At 37.7% G+C, this 25,507-nt stretch overlaps 2 protein-coding genes across 3 annotated transcripts in view; one reads left to right on the top strand and one right to left on the bottom strand.

Moving 5' to 3' along the window:
* Nucleotides 1-787: 787 nt before the first annotated feature.
* Nucleotides 788-17,909, bottom strand: LOC110371994 (tonsoku-like protein). Its single transcript, XM_064036877.1, has 14 exons — nucleotides 17,759-17,909; nucleotides 17,425-17,682; nucleotides 16,249-16,414; nucleotides 15,665-15,941; nucleotides 11,626-11,779; nucleotides 10,578-10,782; nucleotides 9,990-10,179; nucleotides 9,544-9,778; nucleotides 9,056-9,168; nucleotides 8,588-8,774; nucleotides 3,424-4,798; nucleotides 2,809-2,984; nucleotides 1,737-2,445; nucleotides 788-1,624 (listed from the first exon to the last, which is right to left on the bottom strand). Exons 1-14 carry the CDS (start codon nucleotides 17,769-17,771, stop codon nucleotides 1,279-1,281), a joined length of 4,404 nt encoding a protein of 1,467 aa, XP_063892947.1. The 5' UTR covers nucleotides 17,772-17,909; the 3' UTR covers nucleotides 788-1,278.
* Nucleotides 17,910-18,237: 328 nt separating this feature from the next.
* The window catches only part of Src64b (Src oncogene at 64B), a 59,452-nt gene continuing 52,182 nt past the window's right edge, over nucleotides 18,238-25,507 (top strand). For both annotated transcript variants that reach the window (XM_064036768.1, XM_064036767.1), the window contains exon 1: nucleotides 18,238-18,606. The gene's annotated coding sequence lies outside the window, so the exon portion shown is untranslated. The remainder of the gene's footprint in view (nucleotides 18,607-25,507) is intronic.

The following is a 25,507-nucleotide window of genomic DNA, read 5'->3' as shown; positions in this document are numbered from 1 at the left end:
AACTAATTATTACGATTACAGAGTAATTGTTGCGCACATTTTTAAATTTATTGCGCTTATAGTTTTTTAATTATTTCACAAAAACATTTCCTGCTGGCGTAACGTTACCCCAGCCAGACCTTTTTCTTTCTGACGAGAATATTTAAATAAATATTACCTATAAAATTAGTTGTCTAGATAAAATAAATGTTGTGCCATATTTTCTCTCATATCTGTCAATAAAATATTTATAACTATTGACACCATGCACCCCACCCTTTTTTTAAATATATTTTTTGTATTCACACTATTATTAATTTATATTCATTGAAATTTTGAATACTATTTTCTTAATTTAAATTCATTAAAATTTATTTTTGTGAAATAATTAAAAAACTATAAGCGCAACAAAAAAAATGTGCGCAACAATTACAGAAGCCGCACAACTAATTATTTATAAGATTAAAATGACCATTTTCGACAACATCTGGCCTGGGTAACGCACACGACATGACACGGTAAAGCTTCGATTCCACATTATTTTCATAACTCTCTGTTAGGTTATGTACTAATGATGATATGCAATCATTTACATAATATGTTTATGATGCAGCAGTTTTTGAGAGAATCAATAAAATGCTAGTAGAGGCGACCACTAATCGGAAGACGCAGCGAGGGCAGGACCCCCACTAGATTGACGTACGATCTGGCCAAGGTAGCCGGGAAGCAGTGGATGCAGGTTGCTAAAGATCGAGCAAACTGGCGAACCTTGTGCCTTGATAAAATATCCCAATATTTCCTTTTAGTACTGATGTAAATAAAAATCTTATTTATGTAAATGGGTCACTGGTTTTATTGTCACAACAGTATAGTACAAAGGCTCCAAAATCTTTATTTACTATAGTACTTAATCAATATGGATTTAAAATTAATTCTTTAAAAAATTAACAACTCTTCATTAATACTAAATTACCTAATCAATTAGTAACCTACATAATTTAAAGTTTAAATTAGTTATACTACTCTTAAATTAATACAATCCCTAATATTTACATATTGTAATACTTTGCACTTTGTGAAGGCACTGATTTCAAAATCATAAACACTATTGTTATTTAGAAGCTATGGTAATGGATTTTAAACTTATATAAATACAAATTCATGTGTAAGTCAGTCTTACTTAGTTTTGTGATTATGAAACGGTGGTTGCATTGACAAGATTTAGCTGTAGATTTTATATTTCAGATCCAAAGTATTCTATTTTTCTTTTCTAGCATTTTTAGTACTATTAAACTATTCTTATCTAGCAGTGAATTTAATAACACCTCCTTCGCAATGCTCAATCATTCCTCTCCCTTTGAAACAGTTCAACCATGTTTTTGAAAAAGATTTAAAACTTTCTCGTTCTTCATCTGTTTTCGATACCGGTGTCACATTTATTTCTGGAATGCATCTGCCAAAGTCGATGGCTGGCAACCAAACTTGGAAATCCGAATCGGGGGAATATTTAAATATGTCCTGGCAACCCTGAAGGTTTATTTGGGGAACTGGGGGTTGCCGCTGGAGTAGTTTCTTTAGTGTTATGAATGTTAAGTTGTTGTTTTTGAGAGTTATCGTTTGCAGGTGTTTTGCTCGGCCGATGCTCCTGTAAATAGAATTATTACAACGCTTATTTACTATAGAATTCATATTAAATAAGAACTAAGAATATGAATTATATATTCCATTAGTTGATAACAAACAAAGGGGTATTTTACCTAAATATCCTCATAAACTGTCCATCAACTAATTTACAATTAGAAAGACCAAATCTTCTGATCTTCAAGTCTTTAGCAGTATCCATAAAGCTCGCCACATGTCCGACCACACTTCCTTCAACGCCAACATTATCCAACTCCAAATCAACCAGCACATTCGGATTCAATGACGTCATCAAACAACTAACGACGCCATTTTTCAGCTCATTGTTGCTCAAATCAATCGATTCCAAACTATCGAAATTTATACTCGATTTAATCGTATCATTAATCGCATTATCTGTTATATTACAATTATTTACTTTTAGTACTTTTAGGCGAATGTATTGGCTTATTTTGGCTATATTTCTGAAGCCATTGTCCGATATAGGGTTTGCGCTAATATCGAGTTCCTCTAACGACGTGCAGGCTGGTCGGCTTGTTCTTTCGAACATATTGAGTAGGCTTTTCGTCCCTTCGTCTGTGACGTTATTTCTACTTATATCTAGATGTGTTAAATGCTTCATGGTGCACAAACATTCGGTTAAGTACTTGACGCCAGCGTCTCCTATATTGTTGTCTGATATCATGACAGCTGTGATTTGTGTCTGGTGGGTTAAAGCTCTGAATAGAGGTCGTATTTGTGCCGAATTTAAAGTTTTTGCTCCTAACGCTAGTCGGCGGGTTGTGTGGCTTCGTCCTACTGCTTGTTGGATCTCTTCTGAAGGTGCTGGAAATAGCAATGTTATTGTTATTGTAATGACTTGAATTCGTTTTTTATTATTGAAAGAAATAAATAGGTCGAAATCTGTGCTCCATGCCTAGTTTCTATATGAATTATAATGGTTAAGGGCCAAGGCCTTATTATAATCCAGTCTATTCATCACAGAACGCAGACCCCAACTATTCATCAATATTCCTAAGGGAAACTGAGTTCTACTTATGTATTCAGCATTCAAGTTAGAAAGATAGATGGATTTTACAACTTTTAATAGGCTTTCAAATACTGAACAATGAAAAAATCCTACAATATTTTATGTTTTGATAATAACTGGTAGCAAAAACTTCAGCTCATAAAAAAATACAAACTTACGTATACTCAAAGCATCACAGCACTCCAAATACCGTTCTTCAGCAGGCGACGCCTTCCAGTTTGTAATACAAGTCTTGAGTTCAGGCGACGAGAGCACCAGGCTGAGGGGATCGTCTTCTGAGAGTATCGCGCCGTCTGACGTCATCAGACTGAATATGGGACGGACTCCTGTTAGTCTGAAAAAATTGAGATTTGAGGGTGATTATGGTGCTTTGTAAAAAAATTAATAAAAATACTATTGTAAAGAAATGGAAATAAAAAGGCTTTACATAATAAATAATAATGGTGCTTTGTGATAATAATTTTCTTCTCTTTTCAGAGAGATTGGTGAACATATGGCAACATGCCTTGGTTTTTTCATTGACCATAAAATATATTCGTTATTTAGCAAGGCTTGTTTGAGAAAACTTAACATTGACTAGTAACAGACCTGCGGTACATACTAGGATATAAATGATGAAAGAAACGTTTCTGGGTGTGCTGTTCAATTCACGTGAGTGTTAATTAAATTACATAAAACTAGATTGCCTTGACCTTGACTATTAGGATATGGCTTATTAAAACATGATGAATAAGAAAATGCTACTAATATGCACAAAGAAATATTATACTCACTTATAATATCTAGATTTAACTTCATCAACCAGCCAGCTGATTGTCAACCTATTAATCGTATCCAGTTTCAATGATATCAATAATACTTTATCTTCAACTTGAACTTTCACAGCTGCGGGCGGCAAAATTTGCGTTTGTACTGGTCTTCCATTCTTAGTAGACTGAACAATATTTATAGGTTGTATCACATTCATTGGCTGCACAATATTAAGGTTCATACTCTGCATTATATTAAAACCTTCATTTGAATTATAATGGAAGTTCTCTCCCGATGTCTTTCGTGTAAACCCGGTAGGCGTAAGTCTTTTGTTTAACTCCCTTCTAGAATATTCCGTTTCGCTACCACTGTTGCTTGATTGGTCAACATCTTCCCTTTGTCTTTGGAAACCAGCTTTTAACAACGTACTCTGCCGTTTCCATCGCCTTTTCATATTGTCTCTGCTATCCCTAGATTTAGTCTCATTCAGTTCCTTAGCTATATTTCTCATTGATTCCGCAGCAGATACCTTTGGACGAACATTTTCGTTTCTTTGAAAACTATCGGAGTCCGAACTGTTTTCGCTAACGTCAATAACATCACTGATTCTAGATTTCTTTTTGACGTTAAACTTATTGCTTTCAACTAGAGGTTCAGATATTTTGTTAATTTCATCTATTTTGTCTTTTATGCTTTCGTATGAAGGTTTTTTAGCAACTGTCGTTAAAGGATCACTGAGTTTTCTTTTTTTATTATTTTTGTTTATTCCTAGATCGTCGTCTAGCCAGTCATCGTCAACTTCTTCAGGGTTTAACAAAGCAGGTTTAACTTTAGATTTCTTCATATCCACTTCAGATAAATCAGTCATACTTCTATTTCTAAGCGCTTCTATAGCATTTCTGTATTCTTTGACTCCTGTGGATTTCTTCTTATCTTTATTACTTTTACCATCTTCAGATGATAGGTCAGAGTCATCGGAAGGGAATGCAGCCTCATTTCTTACAATTTGTGACAAATTCATATCATCGTCACTGTCGTCATCGATTATATTTCTCCTTTTAAATACTGGAGTGTCAAGTTCTTTGATACGACTCGTCATTTTAGATGTACTTGGTGGTGTCACGTCTTTAGCTGGTTTTACAGGAGTCTTAGATTTTGATCTGTTTAATATATCTGTAGTATTAGTCTTATCTATTAGATTATGTATTTTGTTACATATGTTGTTGTACATAATTTCTTCGTCTTTCGTTAGTATGGTGCTTGTACGCCATTTTTGTAGGACGCGTAATGGTGTTTCGCCGAAGTCTGTTTTTAGTGAGGGTATCGCGCCTTTTTCTAGTAGTAATTGTACTACGTCTAAATGGCCGTTACTTGCCGCATCGTATAGGGGAGTTATACCTGGAATATTGAAATTATTCTTACTAGCTACACAAAATGTTAATGTATTTAGTATTATAGGAGCTTAGGATCGTGCGATATGTCTAAAGCTGGTGGGAGATATGAATATAATACGGCCGACGTACATATAATTATAATGGCGAAGGAGCATTTTTAATGTCAAAACATTATTGACATTTTCTTCATTGAAATGGAATCTAGAATCCCACCCAAAACAAAAATGTGAAAGACTGCCAAGTTCGATAATATGGGAATGCTTCGCCTATAAAAGAAATGAGATCTGAATAAGTACCAAGTTCCATACACATACCTCAGTTAAAAATAGTTACTTTTTAATGATGTTACTTGGCAAGTTTTCATACACCTTGTTATAAACCTACTAAACGCAATGAATCAAGTATTTAATTTTCTATTAAAACTTGCCAAGTAATCATCATTAAAAAGTAACTATTTTTAACTGATGTATGTGTATGGAACTTGGTACTTATTCAGATCTCACTTCTTTATAGGCGAAGCATTCCCATTTTCGTAAGGTTGTTTATTTTATTTTTTTCTTATGATGAAGTTAGTTAAAGAAATGTCTCATTTATACTATTTTTTAGATTTTTTAATATGCACTATGTTTCTTACAAAGAAATGAACTACATTAACTAAATGGACTAGATTTACCAACTGACTGACATGACATGTTATCATATATCTGTGGTGTTAAGGCAAAAGGGGATGAGTCAAAAAACACAACTTTTCACCAGGGGCTAATCAAAAAAACGCGTGTTTGTTTTGTAATAAAAATGCAGTTTAATCAAAAGTGTATAGAAATAATTAACACAACTCTGTTTTAATTTTCATTTATTAATTTAGTCGTCTTTTATATGTACCCGAAAAATATTTTTATTTCTTAATTATTAAAATAATTGACATATCTCCCTTTTCCGTAACACGGTAAAAATTAAAAAAAAATCCTAGAACGACTCGTCTCTTTATTTGCTATTATTATTTACGCATATACCTTTTATTTTGGCAGGGGGGAAATCCTCATGGACTTCCCTCCACCTGGGGTCGGTGGAGGGGGTGTGCCAAACTCTTACCGGCTAAAAACCCACCCAGTGTTGCCTTCAATTACCTATTGTCGAGGGCACGGGTATCGCCAAAGCATTCTTCCGCACCCCCGACAGGTATTGGCCCCCCAGATGTTCAAAGGCGGGCCCCGTCAACCTCTGTGGCCGTCACCCAGCGGCCACAGCAAACTCCACTAAGAGATGCGCGCGCAACACAACGCCACCGTCTCGAGGCCTGTTTCTGATCGGACGACAGACGCCCCTAGTCTGTCGCCCGCAGGCCGCGCCCTATGGTGGCCGGAGATTAGTCATTCTGCGACGTCCTCCACGTCTGCTGCGGGCGGGGAGAGAGGAAGCAGCTTCTCTCTCCCTTTCCGCCGCCTCCTTTCAAACCATCACATCCTCACAAAAGGATGCGACGGCGTTACATCCATCTTCGCTGCCGACCATGCAGGACACGACAGCCGGCAGCGAAAGACTTCCCGCAGCGTCTACTGCTGCCGCTAGGTCACGGCGCTGCGTTGCCCCAGATGCCACAGTGGTGGCATTCGGGCGTGGGCTCCCGACCGATGCGACACAGGAACTTTCCGAAACACCCATGTCCGGTAAGGACCTGTGTCAGCCGGAAGCTGAGGGCGCCGTGGCGTCCCTCCAGCCACTCCTTCACTGGCGCGGCGTAAAGCGCCATCGCCCGGACGACCCCCATATAGAGCCTCCGGCAGGAGGTATTGGGTCACCTGAGGTTGGGCAACAAGCGTGAGAGCGCTAAAGCTGCGACCAACAACCGAGGAGCGAGCCGCTGGAAGTGTGGCCCGAAGTCCCAACAACTTTCGAGAACGAGTCCCAGGTATTTCATTGTCGGCTCCACAGCGATGGTAACCCCTCCCACCACGATACTGGACCCCGGAGGTGGCTTCTTCCTTGGCCCATGGAAGCAAAGGGCCTCGGATTTGTGCAAGGCCACTTCGAGGCCAAGACCTACCCACGACCTGCGCGACACTGGCTGTGGCCCGAATGGCCGCCTGCCGGTACGTCTACCCATGTGCTGTGACTAGCGTGTCGTCAGCGTAGCATATCACGCTGACGCCGTGGAGAAGCGCATCGCGCAGGACAATCGTAGCCAATGTTCCACAGGAGAGGGCCAAGAACCGACCCCTGAGGAAGAGATGTTCTGACGAACCCATCCTTCTCGATCCAGGTACACGACAGCTCTTTCGGATAAATAGGCCCCGATTATGCGACGGAGGTACCCTGGTACTCCATGATAACGGAGCGCCTCCTTTATGATATTCCAGGGCAGGGTGTTGAACGCGTTAGCGATGTCATGCGACACCGCCGAAACCACCTCGCCCCGGTCGACTGCTTCCTCCGCCAGGACCGCCAGAACCCTCACGCGTATGCGTGGAGGAAGCAGTATAGCGTCAACTGTTGAACGCCCTTTACGGAAACCATACTGGTTGTCCTCCAGATCCGAATCAGCTCATAATTTAAAGGTTTTAAATTCATCATACTTACGTTAAATCGAACTTGTTAATCCTATTCATTTCTGTAGGTTTCAACACTCAAATTACCCACGTAAACCATCATTTTAGGATTTTTTGCACCGTTGCACTAGTAAAAAGACGTCAACTTCGCGCGCGAAATGCAACTAACGCGGAACGACGAATATGAATTTAGGCACAAGTCGACTTATCTCATTATACCTAATTTTATAAGTAAAGGATCACGTATGCAATAAGAAGATAACTAGACAAAACTCCTTTTTACTTTTTAGGTTTTGCTATTTATGACTAGACTCGTATTTTTTATTGGAGATTCACGAAATAAAATACATTATATTGAATTATCTCCTTTTTACCATGATAGTTCGTAAAATTTTGTACCCAACTGTGTAATTAACTCATTTTTCACAATTTCTGACTCATCCCCTTTTGCCTTAACACCACAGATATTATGTTCGTGGACCAAAGTTACACATTCGTTATTTTCGAAAGTGATTCACACTTGGCCGTTTTCAGATTTTTACTTTACTTTGACTAAATACAAACCTTTGTACCATTCGAAGATATATTATATAAATATAGATAAATTTAGTTTGTTTTAGTTCCTTAGGGGTATAAATTTACACCGGGTATAAAACACCTTCATTATTTTGAAACCGACTCACACTTGGCCATTTTCAGATTTTTCCCTTTACCTTGACATAAAGACCTACCTCCATGCCAAATTTCAAGTCAATACGACCATTGGAAGTGGTCTAGGTTTTTGATGAGTGAGTCAGTGTATAGTAAAAATAGCGATTTTCTGACGTCAATATCTCAAGACCTACAATAGGTATATTAATGAAATTTTGTATTTTAGATAAGTGAGGGGGTCTCAACAGATACTATAAATTTGATATGCGTAAATAAAATAGATTTTGAGTTACAGGGTCGAATTTGGCCCGAAATGCTTCGTGTAATATAACCCACGGCCGGTGTGTCGCTTTTTTTGCTCGAACTTGGCGGACACACTGCCGTGTGTCTAGATCTATTAAAACTTTCTCAGACTCACAACTTTCACACGATGTTGCCAAATAATTTTTATACGCTCCACCAACGCGACGATTTTTAAAACTAAATTGAAATCGCTTAATTTTTTCTGGAACTATGCTGCCACAGTCAGACAAACGGACACGTTAAACTTCCAACACCCCTTTTTCCGTCGTTGATCAAAAAATAAATATCCTTACCGTCACAATTGGAGCCGCCTCTATCATTAACATTAGCACCACTATTGATCAGTATATGAACGACCTCCACATGGCCGTGTATGCAGGCTTCGTGTAGAGGCAGCCAGCCAGCATTGTCTCTTATGTTCACGGGATGACCTTGAGCTATGAGTCGCTCTACTAGGAGCTTGTTGCCTGAAATACTTGCCTGGAAATAAATACCGTGATTAGGAGTAATATTCCAAAAAAAAATTGGGATAAAATAGCGTATGCGAAGTGTATTTTTTTCTTGATTTTCCTCCGCGGTTTCACCGGCATTCCGAGCGAATTGCTGCCCGAATACGGACAAAAAGTAGCCTATACTTTATTCTGATACTTAATTACTGCCAAGTCTCATCAACATCCACAAAGTAGTTTTAGCTTGAAAGGGGAACTACCCCATACATTTATCATACAAATTCTTGCGTTTATAATCTTAGTAGAACTTACGATATGCAACTGGGTTTCTCCCTTCATATTCTTCTTGATAGTAAAACCTTTCCCTCGCCTCCGAGACTCGCGTTTGGTCTCCGTTACTTCTTCCTCATTTGTGTCTGATAAATCTGCACATAAACAATTTGTTGACGATTATGTAAAAGTAATAATAATAATTTTATGGCGGGACGTAGTGGCGAAAGACATGAAGGAGTGCCAGGTGTCCGAGAACGATGTCACAGATAGAGCGAATTGGAGAAGAAATATTAGGAAAGCTAACCCCACCACCATGTGGGATACATAGCAGAGAAGAGAGATAAAATAATTATAATTTCATCGACTTTCTTTCTATGGGATTTCAATAAGAATAATGAAGATTGAGCAACAAGACCTGATTATTCCTCTACAGACCATTTTACAAGTAATGATTTGTCAATTGATCATTTTGTATCATATAGGGCAACAAAACCATTCACTACCATAAACATTCATAAAACACATACCAGTAAGATCTTCAAGGCATATATCGTCACCAATATGAGTGGTATCCTCGTCCCCACCACCAGCAGAGCTCTGCTCGTCTTCCGAATTCTCCAGGTTATCCAAATTGTCATACCCTAAAGCCCTTAGGTCATCCTTAGTTCGTTCCATTTTGTCAGTCTCACTGTATTCCTCTTGATATTTTAAAAGGCTTTTTAATACTCGGATTTCATATTTTCTTTTGTTCCATTCTTGGGCCTAAAATTAATACAAGCAATGCAGTTTTATTGCCGCAAGTAATCCTTTTTTAGTGCAAAATGTTATGTCACTATATATTTTTTAACATTCTATTTGATTCAATAAAAATTGTATAAGAGAAACACAGAAATTTGCTCTCCATGTGCAAAGCCAAGCTGTGCAAGACATAAATCTTCTAACATGTAATTTTGTAATAGCATTATCTACTTACAGCTCTCCTAGCCTCCAAACAAGCCTTTTCAATCTGGTCATATGGTTTCTTAGCTAAAAACAGTGTTTCTGCAATATTGTACATTGTTGTGAAAGCTTCTTTGGGCACATCTTTGATCAATTCGTACTCTTTGTCATAGTAATATAGGGCTTCATTGTAAGATCCCATGTCTTTGTAGGTTTGGTAAAGGCTGAAAAAAAAAATTGTTATGACATTGGTATGACGACAGCTAATGAAAACAAGCATTATAGTGGATAATTAAATAAACACTGCAATAAATAATTACACAAAATTTAGTTGTTAGAAGTTTTCCAAGTGTTTTTTTTTCAATAACTTTACAACACTCTTTTATTGGTCCATTTATTAAAAAAGCTTTGAAGCTGAATAATCTTTGGTACTGAAACTAAGACCAGAAAGTATATTTCACTTGCTGACCTTCGATGTTCCACCCGTGTCCCGAGAGAACAACTTCATATTAAAAGGAGGAGTCTCCAGTCTGCCTCTTCTCAGACTAGAAGTTCTGTCATGGAAGCGGGAGACAGACAAACATACATTCCCATTTAATTTTACCATAGAAACCAAACTTACCTAACATAAATAGGTATAAGCGTTTTCCCACACTCTCCCGCCAATTCTGCATGATCCAGCATCTTCAGATAATACTCAACCGCGCCCGCGTAGTTACGTAAATGACAAGCGCCGTCTCCTAGCTTCTCATAATGTTTCTTAAATGTAATGTGGTCAGTTGGGTCTGTTGAAATCAGTAGGTCTTCTGTGTAGCACATTGCTGCCACTGTTTGGGAGATAAAGAATAATGAAGTCATTAATTTGTATGATTTGTAGCATGTATAGCAGCCTAGTGGGTAAGGAACCTCTTAAGTATGAGAGTGGCTTCGATTCCAAGTCAGACAAGTACCAATGCAACTTTTTTAAGTTTGTATGTACTTTCTTTGTATATCCTGGACACTAATGACTGTGGTTGAGGAGGTCAGATAGGCAGTCGCTCCTTGTAAAACACTGGTACACAGCTGCATCGTTTTTTGTATACATAAGGGTTTATGTTCTGAATAGGTATACTTGAATATGACACTTGACACCAATTGATTATCCTCCCCACTCAGAGACATTTAATGATTAAGTCACTTCTTAGTGACGGAATGTCATACAAGTCCTTCACTAAGGAATGGCTTAAGTAACCATTAAATGTCTCTGAGTGGGGAGGTTAGTAATACAAGTCTTTCCTACATGGGTGATTGACAGGAATATCTCTGTTGTTTCAATCCTATTGATAAACAAAAATATATGTGAGACAATAGATGGTCCCCTATTCTCTCACCTATATGTTTGTTCAATTACTAATCAGACAATATATTTTTTTTTATATATTTTTGTTCCTTTATTATAGTTTACTGACTGCCTTCATATTATGAGATGATTTATAAATAACTAGCTTTCGCCCGCGGTTTCACCCGCGTCCCGTTGCCGGATGGTGACAAAAACTATCCCAAAACCTTCTCCGGGTCTAAGTTACCTCCCCTCTAATTTTGAGCCAAATTGGTCAAGCCGTTTTCATGCTATGTCGTGACAACGGAAAGCGGGTTCCATTTTTATATATATAGATAGATGAAGTACTCACCAACTCTAAGATTAGCCTCAATGCTCTCACTTTCCTCTTCATCAGGTGTCTTCATCTTCCAGGCCTTGAGCAGCACTTGTTTAGCACTCTGATAGTCTGACATCTTGCACAGGATATCTGCCTTGGATGATAGAGTCTCACATGTTTTTAGAACCTGGAACATTAAAGAGTTAATTATAGATATATGTTTAGTTTTGATATACTGAGATAATTGTTAAATTAGCTAAATTTTTTTTTTTTTCTCTGGGTATATCTGCAATCAGTCGTAGACTATGAGCAAATTTTTTGAGTGCACTGTGTCATGTCGAGTGTATCTCCCAGCGGAGACAGCTCCTCATCGTGATTGACTAGACCTGGTCTATGTTGACCCCAGGATCACACGCCGTTTTAAACGGGTTTCACGCCTGGTACTTATTAGCTGGACTGCTAGATCATTGGGATGGTTTTCTAGCCTCTTTTTGTAGCTTTCAGCATTGTGTCGGATCTCCTCTTTTACTGTGCTAATATTCAGGTTCTCATGTATCTCCGCATTCGTAACAAACCATGGGACATTTGCTATTGATCTTAGGATAACATTTTCAAGTCGTTGTAAGATATTTATGTTGGAGTCACAAGCACTACCCCACAGTTGAATACCATACATCCAGCCTGGTCTCAGTATGCTTTTGTAGATTAGGAGTTTATTATCCACAGAGAGTTTAGAGTTTCTTCCCATTAACCAATACAGATTTTTATGGCGGATGTTAAGCTCGTCTCTTTTACATTTTATGTGTTTCTTCCAGGTTAGTCGGCGGTCTAGGTGAATACCGAGATATCGTACGCTATCGTTGTGGGTTAAGATATTATCACCAAGAGTGACTGGTGGACAGTCACCGCGTCTCAGGGTGAATGTCGCGTGAACCGATTTGTTGACACTGGCTTTTATTCTCCACTTGTCCAGCCAGACATTTATTTCGTCAAGACCCCTCTGTAACATATCTGATGCAGCAGTAGAGTCCTTGTTTCGGGCTAAAATGGCTGTATCATCAGCATAGGTGGCAGTCATAACTCCTGGTACTTCTGGCAGGTCTGCAGTATACATGGTGTACAATATGGGACCAAGAATAGAACCTTGGGGTACACCCGCTCTGATGACATGGAATGACGATGTGGCATCACCCTCTCTGACTTGGAATAATCTATTTGACAGATACGAAGCCAGTAGCAAGTAGTAGCTGTGAGGAATGTTGCATTTGATTTTATAGAGTAATCCACTGTGCCAGACTTTGTCGAATGCTTGCTGGATATCAAGGAACACTGCAGAACAATATTCTTTCCCTTCAAGTGTGTCCCTTATTACATCGCAGACTCGATGCACTTGTTCTACTGTGGAATGCTGTAGTCTAAAGCCAAACTGGTGATCAGGTATTGTATGGTTGCTAGCAAGTATAGGCAAGAGTCGTCTCAGCAATATTTTCTCGAATAGTTTTGAGAGGATGGGTAACAGACTAATCGGACGGTAAGAGGCAATTTCATGAGCAGGTTTGCCCAATTTGTGGATCATTACAATTTGCGATATTTTCCACAGGCGAGGGAAGTATTGAACGCGCAGGATGCCGTTGTAAAGTGTCGTCAGAAAAGTTACTGCCTTTTTCGGTAGCTCTTTTAGTACTTCCTTGGTTATCAGATCGAACCCTGGTGCTTTTTTATTCTTGAGTGTCTTTATTACTCCCCACACCTCCCGAGTTGTGGTTGGTTTTGGTGGTAGATCCAGTTGTAGAGTTTGGTTGAGAGTGTCTTCAACACTTTTATCAAAAGCAACATCACCAGTGTCGTTAGGAGTAAATACTGTAGCAAGATGTTCCGCAAATGCGTTTGCTTTGTCCTGGTTTGTTCTAGCCCAGCCATTTGGAGTTGATCTTATAGGTGGCTTTGGTACTTGAGGTTGGTCCAACGTTTTCGTGAATTTCCAGAGCGAATAGTTTGTAGTTGCTGTGGCTGTGAGCGATTCCAACTTTGACTGTAAGGTTTTTTCGTGAAGGTCGGATATTGCTAACTTAAGGCTTGCAGTAGCTTTGTTCAGAGCAGTTTTATCCATCGGATGTCTTGATTGATGCCAGATTCTTCTTAGACGACGTTTCTCAAGAATTTGTTGCCTTATTTGCGTGGGTTGATTTGCAGGGACGTTACTGTACTTCAGTTCCGGAGTACATTTCCAGCAAGCTTCTTGTATAAGAGACGTGATATATTTGGTTGCTTCTTCGATATCATCTGGTGATTTGAGTGCCAACTTTAGTTTGATATTTGCCTCTATGTATTCGCGGAATGCGTGCCAATCCGTTTGTTTATTGCTAAGTATGTCCGGCGCATCATATTCGATCAAAGTTGTGCTGGCTGTCAAGATGACTGGAGTATGGTCAGAAGAGCTATCAAGACAAGATTCAGCTTTGAAATAATGCCTTGAAAGCCCACCGATGACAAAGAAGTCAAGGAGGTCAGGCACTTTATTTGGATCTGTAGGCCAATAAGTTGGTTCGGAAGCTGACATTGTATGGAGATGATTGCTATCAATGCTGCTCTTCAATTGTCGACCTCTGGTTGTAATTAACCTAGATCCCCAATGGCTGTGCTTTGCGTTCCAGTCGCCGCCCGCAATAAATCGGGGGCCAAGAGTCGAGAAGAAATTGTCAAACATATGCTGGTCTATTTTGTGCTTGGGTGGGCAGTAAATGGAAGACACGGTGAAATATCCACATTTGTCTGTAACAGCGATTGTTGTAGCTTGTAGGTGATCCGTCTTAAATTCGGGCATTACGTGATGTTTTATGGACTTTCGAACAATTATAGCCGTTCCTGCATGACCTGTTCCATCTGGATGGTTTGTGAGATAGGTGTTGTATCCGTCAAATTTGATGTTGCTTGAACCGGTGCAGTGTGTTTCCGAGATAAGAACTACATCCAGACTGTGTTCATTTATTAATATTTGTACATCATGTTTATTTGGCGCAAGACCGTTTATGTTCCATGTTGCCAACTTTAAGGCATTCATTTTACCATCTTGTTGATGAGGGTTGTCAAGAGACCTAACATGGTGCTCATTTGTTGTAAGAGTAGGTCGAATTTTTCTGATTGTTTTAAGAGTATTTTTTCTACAGAACTACTGAGTGGGTGGACCTGTAGGTTATGAGAGTTATCATCTAATTGGATTTTGGTGGTTTTCAGTTTCTCGGAATATAATTGCTTGTTAGCATTTTCTTCGCCAGATTGGTGGGTCAAGGTAGGTGTAGGCGTTATCACATTAGCACTTTGGTTTTTCGTTTGCGATCTGGCCTTGGGTCTGGATGTTCTGCGGGCTAAAATTTCCTGGTAGACTTCGCAGCCTTTATAATTAGCTGGATGCGGTCCCTGGCACAATGCACACATTGCAGGAGTGTTTCGATCGACCTTGGGACACTCTGATGTTTTATGAGCCTGGGCGCATTTTACACACCTATAAGGTCTCATGCAATAATTTTTCGTGTGTCCATATTGCTGACATCTTTGGCATTGTACTATAGACCTTTTCCTTCTAGGGTCTTCTATCACAACAGCTTGGTGGTAGATGTATTTGATCTCTTTAGAAGCCTTATTATTTGGGCCTGGCATCAGGTTAACAAAGAAGGTAGACGTTGGCGTTTTGTCTGGGCCATATTTTGAATTTATGATTTCGCCCACAACAGTATTACCAGTCAATTCAATTTCCTCTTTTATTGCACTTAGTGGTGTTGAGTGGTGCAAATTTCTAATTACGATTCGTATATTAGCTAAATAGTTAAATTAAATTATAATAATATTTTCTTAGTTGAGCTAGTCTGTTAATAAATTCTTAGGCCTTCCCTATGTGACAAGAGGGCAGTACGTAAATGGGAATTAAATCTTATTGGGACAACATTTAAAAGGTTTAATAAATAAATACATTATTTAACAATAAACTGAAGGGCTTTAAATAAAATAGCACATACATACAAAAAGAAAAAAAAAACAAAAAAAAGCGAATAACAACATAAATCATTTCAATTACCTTATCCTCCAGCCTGCTAGCAACTTCAAGTGCTTTATTCAAGCAGCTCAAAGCCTTAGCATAATCCTTCTTCTTATTACAAAGCAATAAAGCCTCCGTAGTATAACAATTGTGCAGAACTTCATATAAATCCTGACTTGAACATATTGAAATTGCTTTGTTGATGCAATCTAAAGCTTTGTCTAAGTTTCCTAAATGTTCCTGTACTACGCCAATGTTGAGGAGTAGGCGGGCTCTCATGTCCATCAGTTCATGTTTGTTTATTTTGCCATTTAAGCTAGAAAAAGAACATGTTTTGAAATACTGCAAGTATAGTACATATGTATGCGGTCTGTGCATTTATTAATTGCACATGTACAGGAGAACTAAAATTGACTGGATATTTGTGTACTTATATGTGAGACTTAATTTTTGTCAACCCACAAACAGTAGAAAATAATTTCCTGGATCTGCATTTCTTATAAGGGTATTCTATTGATAGAATGCCTTTGCTTCAAAATTGTAGCATTCCTATTCTAAATTCAATTCTTCCATACAGGGAAGTATGTATGTAGTGAGATTTTATAAAATAATATTATACTTACTTCTCACACAACACAAGACTTTTCATGAATGCTTTTTCGGCAGCTTTCAAGGAGGTTTTAGCTTCATCCTCATCATTACTACTTTGTCCTTGTAATAAATATATTCTGCCTAGTGTTGCCATGGCTCTTTGTTCTTCCACCAAGTTCTTTAATTCTTTCGCTACAGCTGTAAAGAGGTTATGACAAATGAGGATTTAAAATATTAAGAATGTCTGTTGTAATGGTTCCAGTTTTAATAGACTAATGTAAAGTTTCATGGTTAAGTAAATTGGAAATAATAAATAAATAAATCATCCTCCGAGCCTTTTCCCAATCATGTTGGGGTCGGCTTCCAGTCTAACCGGATTCAGCTGAGTACCAGTGCTTTACAAGAAGCGACTGCCTATCTGACCTCCTCAACCCAGTAACCCAGGCAACCCGATACCCCTTGGTTAGACTGGTGTCAGTCTTACTGGCTTCTGACTACCCGTAACGACTGCCAAGGATGTTCAATGACAGCCGGGACCTACAGTTTAACGTGCCATCCGAAACACAGCCAATGGTGTCTAAGATATACTTAGAAAGTACATACAAACTTAGAAAAGTTGCATTGGTACTTGCCTGACCTGGGATCGAACCCGCGCCTTCGTGCTTGAGGTTGGTCCTTTACCCACTAGGCCACCACGACTTGTTTAATAAATAAATAAATAATAATAAATAAATAAATATCGCCACACCTTCACACACGGTCGGTTAGCCCCACGGTAAGCTATTTATTAGCTTGTGTTATGGGTGCTAACACAACTGATAAACTACATATAGCTACATATATACATAGTTATAAATACATATTATAACACCCAGATCACGGCCAACAAGCATGCTCTTCACACAAATGTCGACCGAACCGGGAATCGAACCCGGGACCTCAGGTCCGGCAGTCCGGCATGGTCACCATTGCACCATCTAGGTCGTCAAATATAATATATGTATTTCCAATCCAAAATATTATCCAAAATATTATTTTGTAACTCAAATAAAACAATTATTTTCAATAGTTTTCTGTGATAATAGTACACTCGAGATAAATAAACACAACCAATACAATGTTTATCTAGGTTACGAGGTATGTACAACTAATGAATCATTAAATTATTGTTTACCATCACGAAATGGATACAATCAAACGTTACTTACCTAAGTGTCGCTCCTCATACTTCAGAGCTTTGTCAAATTCCGCCAGCAGCATATACATTTCTCCGATCATCCGGTTACAAGTACCCCATTCCATACGAAGCCCCAACTCTTTACAAATCGCCGCCTCGCTCTTATACTCGTCAAGAGCATCACTATAACGATTGTGCTTGTAGTAAAACGATGCCAAATCATTATAAGCTTCAGCTAAAACACGCCTGTTGCTACCGTTCAAAGCCTTCTTCTTTCTACGAATAAGTTCTGAAAATATTTTCGTCAATTAAACAACACGTATCTAACCTTAAAAGTTGAATGGTACAATTATGAATTAACATACTTTCTTCTTCCATTGTTATAATGTTATTTTTGCTCACGCATAATAACAAGTCAACGATTTTATAGTAATTCACCAATGTAAAAGTTTTAGGCGCCGAAATGAAATAAACACGAATGAACTTGACGTTTTTTAATTACGTCACACTGACAAACTTCGGGACTGTCATACTGTCATCAACTGATCAGCTGTCATTATATATTTTCCCGTATCTAGCAGCGTTCATAATTAACATATATTTTTGCTACGATATGAGTATTTAACTTATGGTAAATAATTTATAAAGGAACGTAATTTTTTTTGTGTACCAAATCAATTATAATCTATATCAATTATAATATATCTTCATAATGAATCCTAATTTTTAAATGGTGATAATTTACAAAAATATTTTCACAATTTATCTTTGTGAACGCGACAATTTAAGACTCATGTAAATAAAAACAACGCGAACTAATTAAATTAAATTTGGAACAACGCTTTGTTATCATTATTTAAAATATTAAAAAACGACGAAATAATGCCCCTCAGTAGCAAGGATTTTTAAATTAACTTATACCAACGGGAAAAAATTAAAAGACACTCAATTGTGTATCAACTACGGGAAAATATTGTCAGAACGGGAAAATAACAAAGGATATTCCTCCGAGTGGGTCAACGAACGGATGGGCGATAGTCGTTTGTTTGTGATAATAACAATCAAAATCTATTCTGATTTACAAATTGTTGGCCCTTCATGTCTGTGATCCTATCAAATCAACAGTGTTTTGTTTTTATTAAATAGATCCAGTGCCCTAGAGTTCCGAGCATTAGTAATTTGTTGTGCTACCGGCGTTCAAGATAATTAACTGGTGAGTACAATTATTTATTAACTGAAAATAAAATTTGTGTGATGTAGAAAAATTGGTCATTAGTTATCTTACGTTATTTATTTCATTACATTTCGTTTCCTAGCATAGAACCATTAGAAATATGTAAATCTATTGGAAAATAGAAGACTTCGTGTGTGACCTATGAACGCATCGTCATAAAATAATTAAGAATTCTAACACGTTAGATAAAAACAGAACCGTTCATTAAAGATTACAGCTAATCCATGCTAAATATCAATTTATTCATTTCAATACATAATTTTCTATAACAAGTACTATTTTATTATAGTCAGCCATCCCTTTTAAATACCTGATGATTTTAAGCCACTTTCTACACAAGAATTAAAAAAATAGCCACTCACAATAATTTTTATTTTTATTGATTTTTTATTCTAAATATTGAATCCTTTGGCTTTGACTGCCAAAGGACTCAAGTTCAGTTTTTATCAAATTAAACAAACTATTTGATTTCATAGAAAAAAATATATTATTTATGTACATACATTTACCATTTTGGGTTAACCCAGTGCGATAAATGATCGATTAAAAGTTATAAACAAATCTATCATTAACTAAAACTGCAATAATATTGTTATACCAACAATGTTATGAAAATCACATACTTAAGTAATTTTACTACCTGTACAGAGTACTGAGTATGGTCTGAGATATAATTCTAGGTGTAATCCCCATCATCATCTCCCGAGCCTTTTCCCCACTATGTTGGGGGTCGGCTTCCAGCCTAACCAGATTCAGCTGAGTACCAGTGCTTTACAAGGAGCGACTGCCTATTCCATACTCTTAAATACATATCTTTTGATCATGGGATGGTATAATTCATAGCAGTACCGAATCACTGTCCTCACCTCACTTAAGTACTTACTTTGTTACTACATGTCAAAATCGGGGTATGATTTTTAATTTTCCGTAGTCTAGAGTCTTCAGCTTTTCATTGTCTTGACAGGGCACAGGCCTCTTCTTATCCAGAGACGGAATTTATCATTGTTTATCATGCTTGCCCAAGTCAGATAGAAAGTTTCAGATTTTCTTGTTCAGTTTCCAGCTGTTTCCAAGCTCTCCATGATATTTATGCTTAGAAAGTGTATTTAACGTAAAAAAGTACATGGGGAAAAGCTTAACCACCTATTTAACTTAACAACATATAACAATGCAACCTACTTATTTAATTCTGAATATGATGGATAGTTTAAAGTTCGCTATGATATACCATGAAAGTAATTTGTCAGAAAGTATGACCTAATCACGTCATTATTATATCCCTATTCATATTTTCCTGCTGTAAATGAATCATATTTACTAACATTAAGTAATGCATACCTATTGCTGTAATATAATAATATATTTCCCTATATTACCATGTAAACAAAATACCCAAAAATGTGGTAGAATCTCATGTACTCCTACTATATTATACTTACATAGACATTCCTATTCATAGTCAGCGCCGGGCTGGCGCCATTCGGCGCCGCGTCTCCCGGCCTATAGTTCATGTCGCCCGTGTCGGGATCATGGGACCCCTTCTAAGTATCATCGCGGTAATTAGGTCAAGCATCTTATGTTTGGTAAACATATCGGTACACCTCACCTTTGTGGACACGTGGACAACTTGAAAGGGCCGCGCGTGTGACGTCTTTGATGGACTTACTAAAGTCTTAAACAAACAAAGAATAATAATTACAACAAAATGTAATTTACGATTCTTACGAGTAGCGTAAGTTTAGATAAAATGCCAGTCTTTTTTAAAGTACCTAGATGTTTTTTTCAGGGAATTAATATTTCGTTGCTTTTGGTAAATTAAAAAGTTTTAATTAAGTTCTATTTTTAATCTTAAGCTAATTACCACTTAAATAACCCTAGGTAATGCAAAAATTCACAAAATATCAACGGCAAGCCTTGAAATTAATAGCATAGCATATTCGTTCCAATAGGTCGGTAATATTCGCGTAACTAATTATTATCAGAAAACATTCCAGGCATAATGCGAGTTTTATAAGCGTTGAGTCACTATAAGTACTCTGATAAACGAATTTAAATGTTTCTGCATTTGAGCGTTTATTTATGAGTAAATTAGATGCTCAACTTTTTCTAGTAGCCTTCCACCGATATTACTTCTTTTTTGCATGCAAATTGCGGAGACCTATCATTCAGTTTTAATCTCAGTATTCTTTGCAAACCACTATTGCGATAGCAACCTCTTTGAACCTCTAAATTCGCAATTTACAGTATTTATATATTCGTTTTAATATTTGTTTAGGTGATGTTTAAAATCAAAATATAATTATTGAATACACAAAAAGAAATACTTTCGATATAAAATCACATACTATATTTAGGCACCATTTAATCAAAGCAATAATATCAATCTAAGTGGCAACAAAATGAGGTGAAATAAATAGGAGCGTGAATATACTATCTATGTACATGAAAATATTGGTAGTATCAATACTTTCTCTCATAACTTATTTATTATTCACTCCACGTAAACAGTATTTGTTTTTTTCAATGTCTCTACTAAATCTACATATAAGATAAACTTAATAATACTTACTGTAAGCATAATCTGTAACAATTTAAATTCTACTCACAAAAGATTATGAAAATTTGGAGGTGAAATAACCCTTCACGAGTTCACTTCAAAGGTTCAAACAAGATCGATTCCGTAAAATGAATCAAGTCAACAGTATCTTATTTATGTCCACGAAGGTATCATGTGCACTGTGTCATAAAACAATTTTCTAACGATTTTCGACGGCACACTGCATGTCGCAGAAATAGAATTTAAGTTTCTCTAAAAATATATCCATTCCCGCATCGGAAACGGCGGCTTAAGGCGAGCATCACCTGGTGATGTGCAAGCCGCGCGTTCCCAACACGAAATCGGTCGACGAACCGGCAAATCTGGGCCAAGAAAGCATATTGCCCGAACATTTTCCGCAGAATCCGCAATTTTCTTTGAATCCTTCCCACATCTTGAAATATTAATGCTCTAGTGACCCTAGATTCAATCAAACGCAATATTTGACCCATTGCTGAACCGGTTTCTTACTCCTGAAATAACTTTAGGTTGCTTGCTCAATATTCTGAAGACGGCTTAATTTTATTTCCAAATCGTTTTCAATAGACGAGGAAAATAATCTCGAACTACGCAAACATAAAACCTAAGTCATGGGAAAAATTGCGCAAGTGTGTATCGCCTTTGCACTTATGCAGTAGTGGTTTGTGACATACGAGTCTTATTATAATGGTTCTAAGAATGATAATATGTTTAAACGTGAAACTGGAGATTAACGAAAGGCGTGACTATGAACAATAAAAATTGGATAGATTACGAAAGGTGTTCATGATCAAGAATCTGATGGATTGAGAACCATAGAGTTTTGATTGACTGGAACCAATCTCCACGAGCGCCAGCTCTCGCCACAATGCATTCGGATTGGTCATTGATTCACGCATCGCGTTTAAATGTTGCATTCGCGGAACGCATACTGTTACATCTACATGAGTTCACCAGAAGTGTCCGAACGGTATCAAGATTCCGGTTCTAATTATAGCGAAGTGATTCAGCGGCCCCACGCCATGTTAATTTGCCTAAAATTCGCATTATATCTAACGGATCGTGTTGTGGAAAGCTGTCAGAAATTCTTAATTACAGAGTTCGGGCTTGGCTCATTATTTGCTCTGAAATTAAACCCAGTTTACTAATTGCTGTACATATTTCTGGTTCAGAACAATAGGCCTGACAGTACGCAGTAAACCGTGTAACAGAAATATGAATTAGCAATAAAATTTATTGTAGGAAGTATATGTGTTTTGGTGTCTTCGTTGCTGTACGGTTTTTAATATAAAATTTATGGCGTGGTTAAGGGGGTTATCTTGCACAACCCCGCTTTATGGTGACCTATTTCCATCGGCGCAGTGTGTAATCTTTGCATTAATATCTGAAAATAAATTACGGTGTGCACACGAACGTTCAATATAGGGCAATGTTTGTTCGATATTCTAAAGATTATGACATGTCCTTTAACACACAGTGGATGCAAGGCTGCAAAGAAATTACCCCATTACTTAAAGTGATTTATCTTTAGGCTGCTAGAAATAACCGGTAATGCTTCAAAACGTCTTAAAACGACAAATGACTGAAATCCATTATTTATGTAACGGCTAATAGCTCCATAATTAGCTTCTATGCGCTTACTTACAGAATCGTAAGTACGAGACCATGATGTGAGAAAGATTTGAGTGATGCTCTTCACGGCTTCACCACTTTTAGTAATCTTATCTGTCTTGAGTTATTGTAGTGAGTTTCTAAAACCGTGAACGTTTATTGTTTTACTAGAGTCGTTAAAACATATGTTATCGTTTAAAATATAAACGTTGTAACGGTACAGATTATTATTGAGAGTTATTGCTTCAAAATATAGCTTCTCGTTTTAAACTGCCTTCGGTCCTTAAATAGCATCGTGATAAATATTGCACTGACTCGGAACTCCGCGTTTCGAACGATTCATTCAGTTACCAACTGTAAAGCTCCGAAAATATCATTATGGAGCAACGGCCGGGAAACTGAATGGTTTTATTATAGACCTCATCTATTATGCATTTAGTGGAGTCCAATCACGGGTCGAGGCAGTAAGCGAAAATCGTTACCGATTGCCAAAAATGGAAGAGCGTGCGAAGTGGAGCGTGGATAAAATTATATCCCGACCCATAAGAGTTTGTTAGTGAACGATGCAAGTTGTTCGCATTCACTGAACAACGGCTCCCCCTATTCACAATCCGTAACGTCTGTTTTTATACTTCGCCCTTAATTCTGAACGATGAAAGCTGCCGTGTTCCTTAGGAATGACGTCATGAGTTTATGCGTCACCGTAAATAATATACATACGCTTTCCAATTACCATGAGAGCTGGTTAAAGAAAAGAAAATAAGAGATGGGCCCGTTCGGGTCTTTATAGCAGCGTACTGATGTCGTGGGCGCTATAAGACCGGAGTTTTATCATGTAACCATCTAATTTAATCCGATATTTTGTTTCGTAATGTCTCGCAAACAATGGAGTATGTGTTGCCGTATACCTTATTATTTATAATTTATTCTAAAGCTTTCGAAGGACGAAGGGATGTTACTGTGAATGTGAATTTCAAAAGAAGCGTAGCTTGTCATTATACATTATGAGGTAAGTCGTCCTACGCAAGAGGTGTCTGGGGCTTTATAAATTTACATAGGATGTAAATGGTTAACCTTAAATGAATGAATAACACGTTCTTGTAAGAATGTATATGATATGCTGTTTCTTACCGAAACTTTTATGTGAAAAACAGAATGCAGAAATGTCCGGAATGCATTCTGAACATTTAGGCAATGCGTATACCCTCCCACGAAGAAAATCTTTTGTGAAACTCGCCTGGCATCTGCACATCTGTGCAGCATACCGTTTAACATTTAGCTTAGCAATTATTCAGCGAGTTAAACTTTGCCCACAAAGTTACTGTTCGCGGCTGGCTCAATCTCTTACCTAGTGCTAAGAACCAACGCAAATGAGAGAATTATGGAACGACATTCTCTGAGCACAGGACTAAATATATTTATATTTGAAAGAAATACATCCTGAACTTCAAGGTGGTAACTGAATAATGAGCCTATGAGAGATTATGTCAAAATATCTACAGAAATTAATGGCCAGAATAACGTTGGTGGTGTTTTATTTAGACTAGACCTATTAATTATACTAACAGAAAAATACTTTTTATTTGAGAACCGCTACTTTTATTCTTATTTGGAAAACGCCCAAACAACTTGCCAAGTATTTATGGATAAAAAGTATTCCATGACAACAACAGATTACAGATTATAGGCCAACGTTCTGCGTATTCCAAATATGGGCGAACGAATGTCGTCGCTCCACCATTTTGGGTTTAATGAATTCAAAGCCGTTGACTCGATGAAGTAAGATGCAAATATGTACTTAGTTGCCTTATTAAACACGCAATAAAATTTACGCAAATCCAATCTAGTTCAGTGATTTTAATGCTAATATGTTATGAGTGGATAACTCTAAAGAATTTATGACGATGACCGATAAGCAGAATTAAGTTTCAATTTTGAAATCGTCCACATTTATATACAGAAGTTTATGTTACAAAAATAAGAGAAGACCATTGTAAAACATACATAGACTTGTGTCTGCCCTGAGGCGCTATTTACGACGGAACTACATCAGGAGCACCGGAACATATCTGTGTACAGAACGGTGGACGTAACAGCGGGGCTATTGGGCGTAGCATGGAGAAATGCACTCTTTTAAGGGTGACCGACTCCAAATGTGAACAATCATTGTTCACGGTAACTATAGCCAAACGGAACTAACGGATAGTCAATAAACTGTTGTAATACACTGCGCAGACAGCATCACGACTGTCTGTAACGGGAGGCTTTTAACCAGAAAGCGTCTATTCACTTGGCTTTGATTTCCTATGTGATCAATCGTCAGCGTACTTTCGAGTCGATCGTTCAGCGATAACGTACTTGACCGGGAGTTAAGATATCCGTAGCAATCGCGACTCAAAGTCAAATCTGCATAAGTTTCATTTCTTCACATAGTTGGAAGAGAGCTACTTCATTTCCTCAAATGTAACTGCGGGGATCGTTCTAAATTTTGCAGCATATTAAAAAAGTAGCAGCGGGAATTCAGCATGGCGCCCTACGTTCATAGTAGATGCGATTGCGACTGTAGATAGCATAATCCATTAACCGACGTTCCAGTAACATCGTTACGTTTCGGTACTGCATTTACATATAGGCGAGCGATGAAACTGTATTTCCATTCACTCCCAAATTCTATGCTGATTTTGTTCAACGCGC

The sequence above is a fragment of the Helicoverpa armigera genome, chromosome 11 (genome assembly GCF_030705265.1).
Source record: "Helicoverpa armigera isolate CAAS_96S chromosome 11, ASM3070526v1, whole genome shotgun sequence".
Lineage (NCBI taxonomy): Eukaryota > Metazoa > Arthropoda > Insecta > Lepidoptera > Noctuidae > Helicoverpa > Helicoverpa armigera.
The sequence above is the reverse complement of the archived record's forward strand: the minus strand, read 5'-3'. Positions and strand labels throughout refer to the sequence as shown.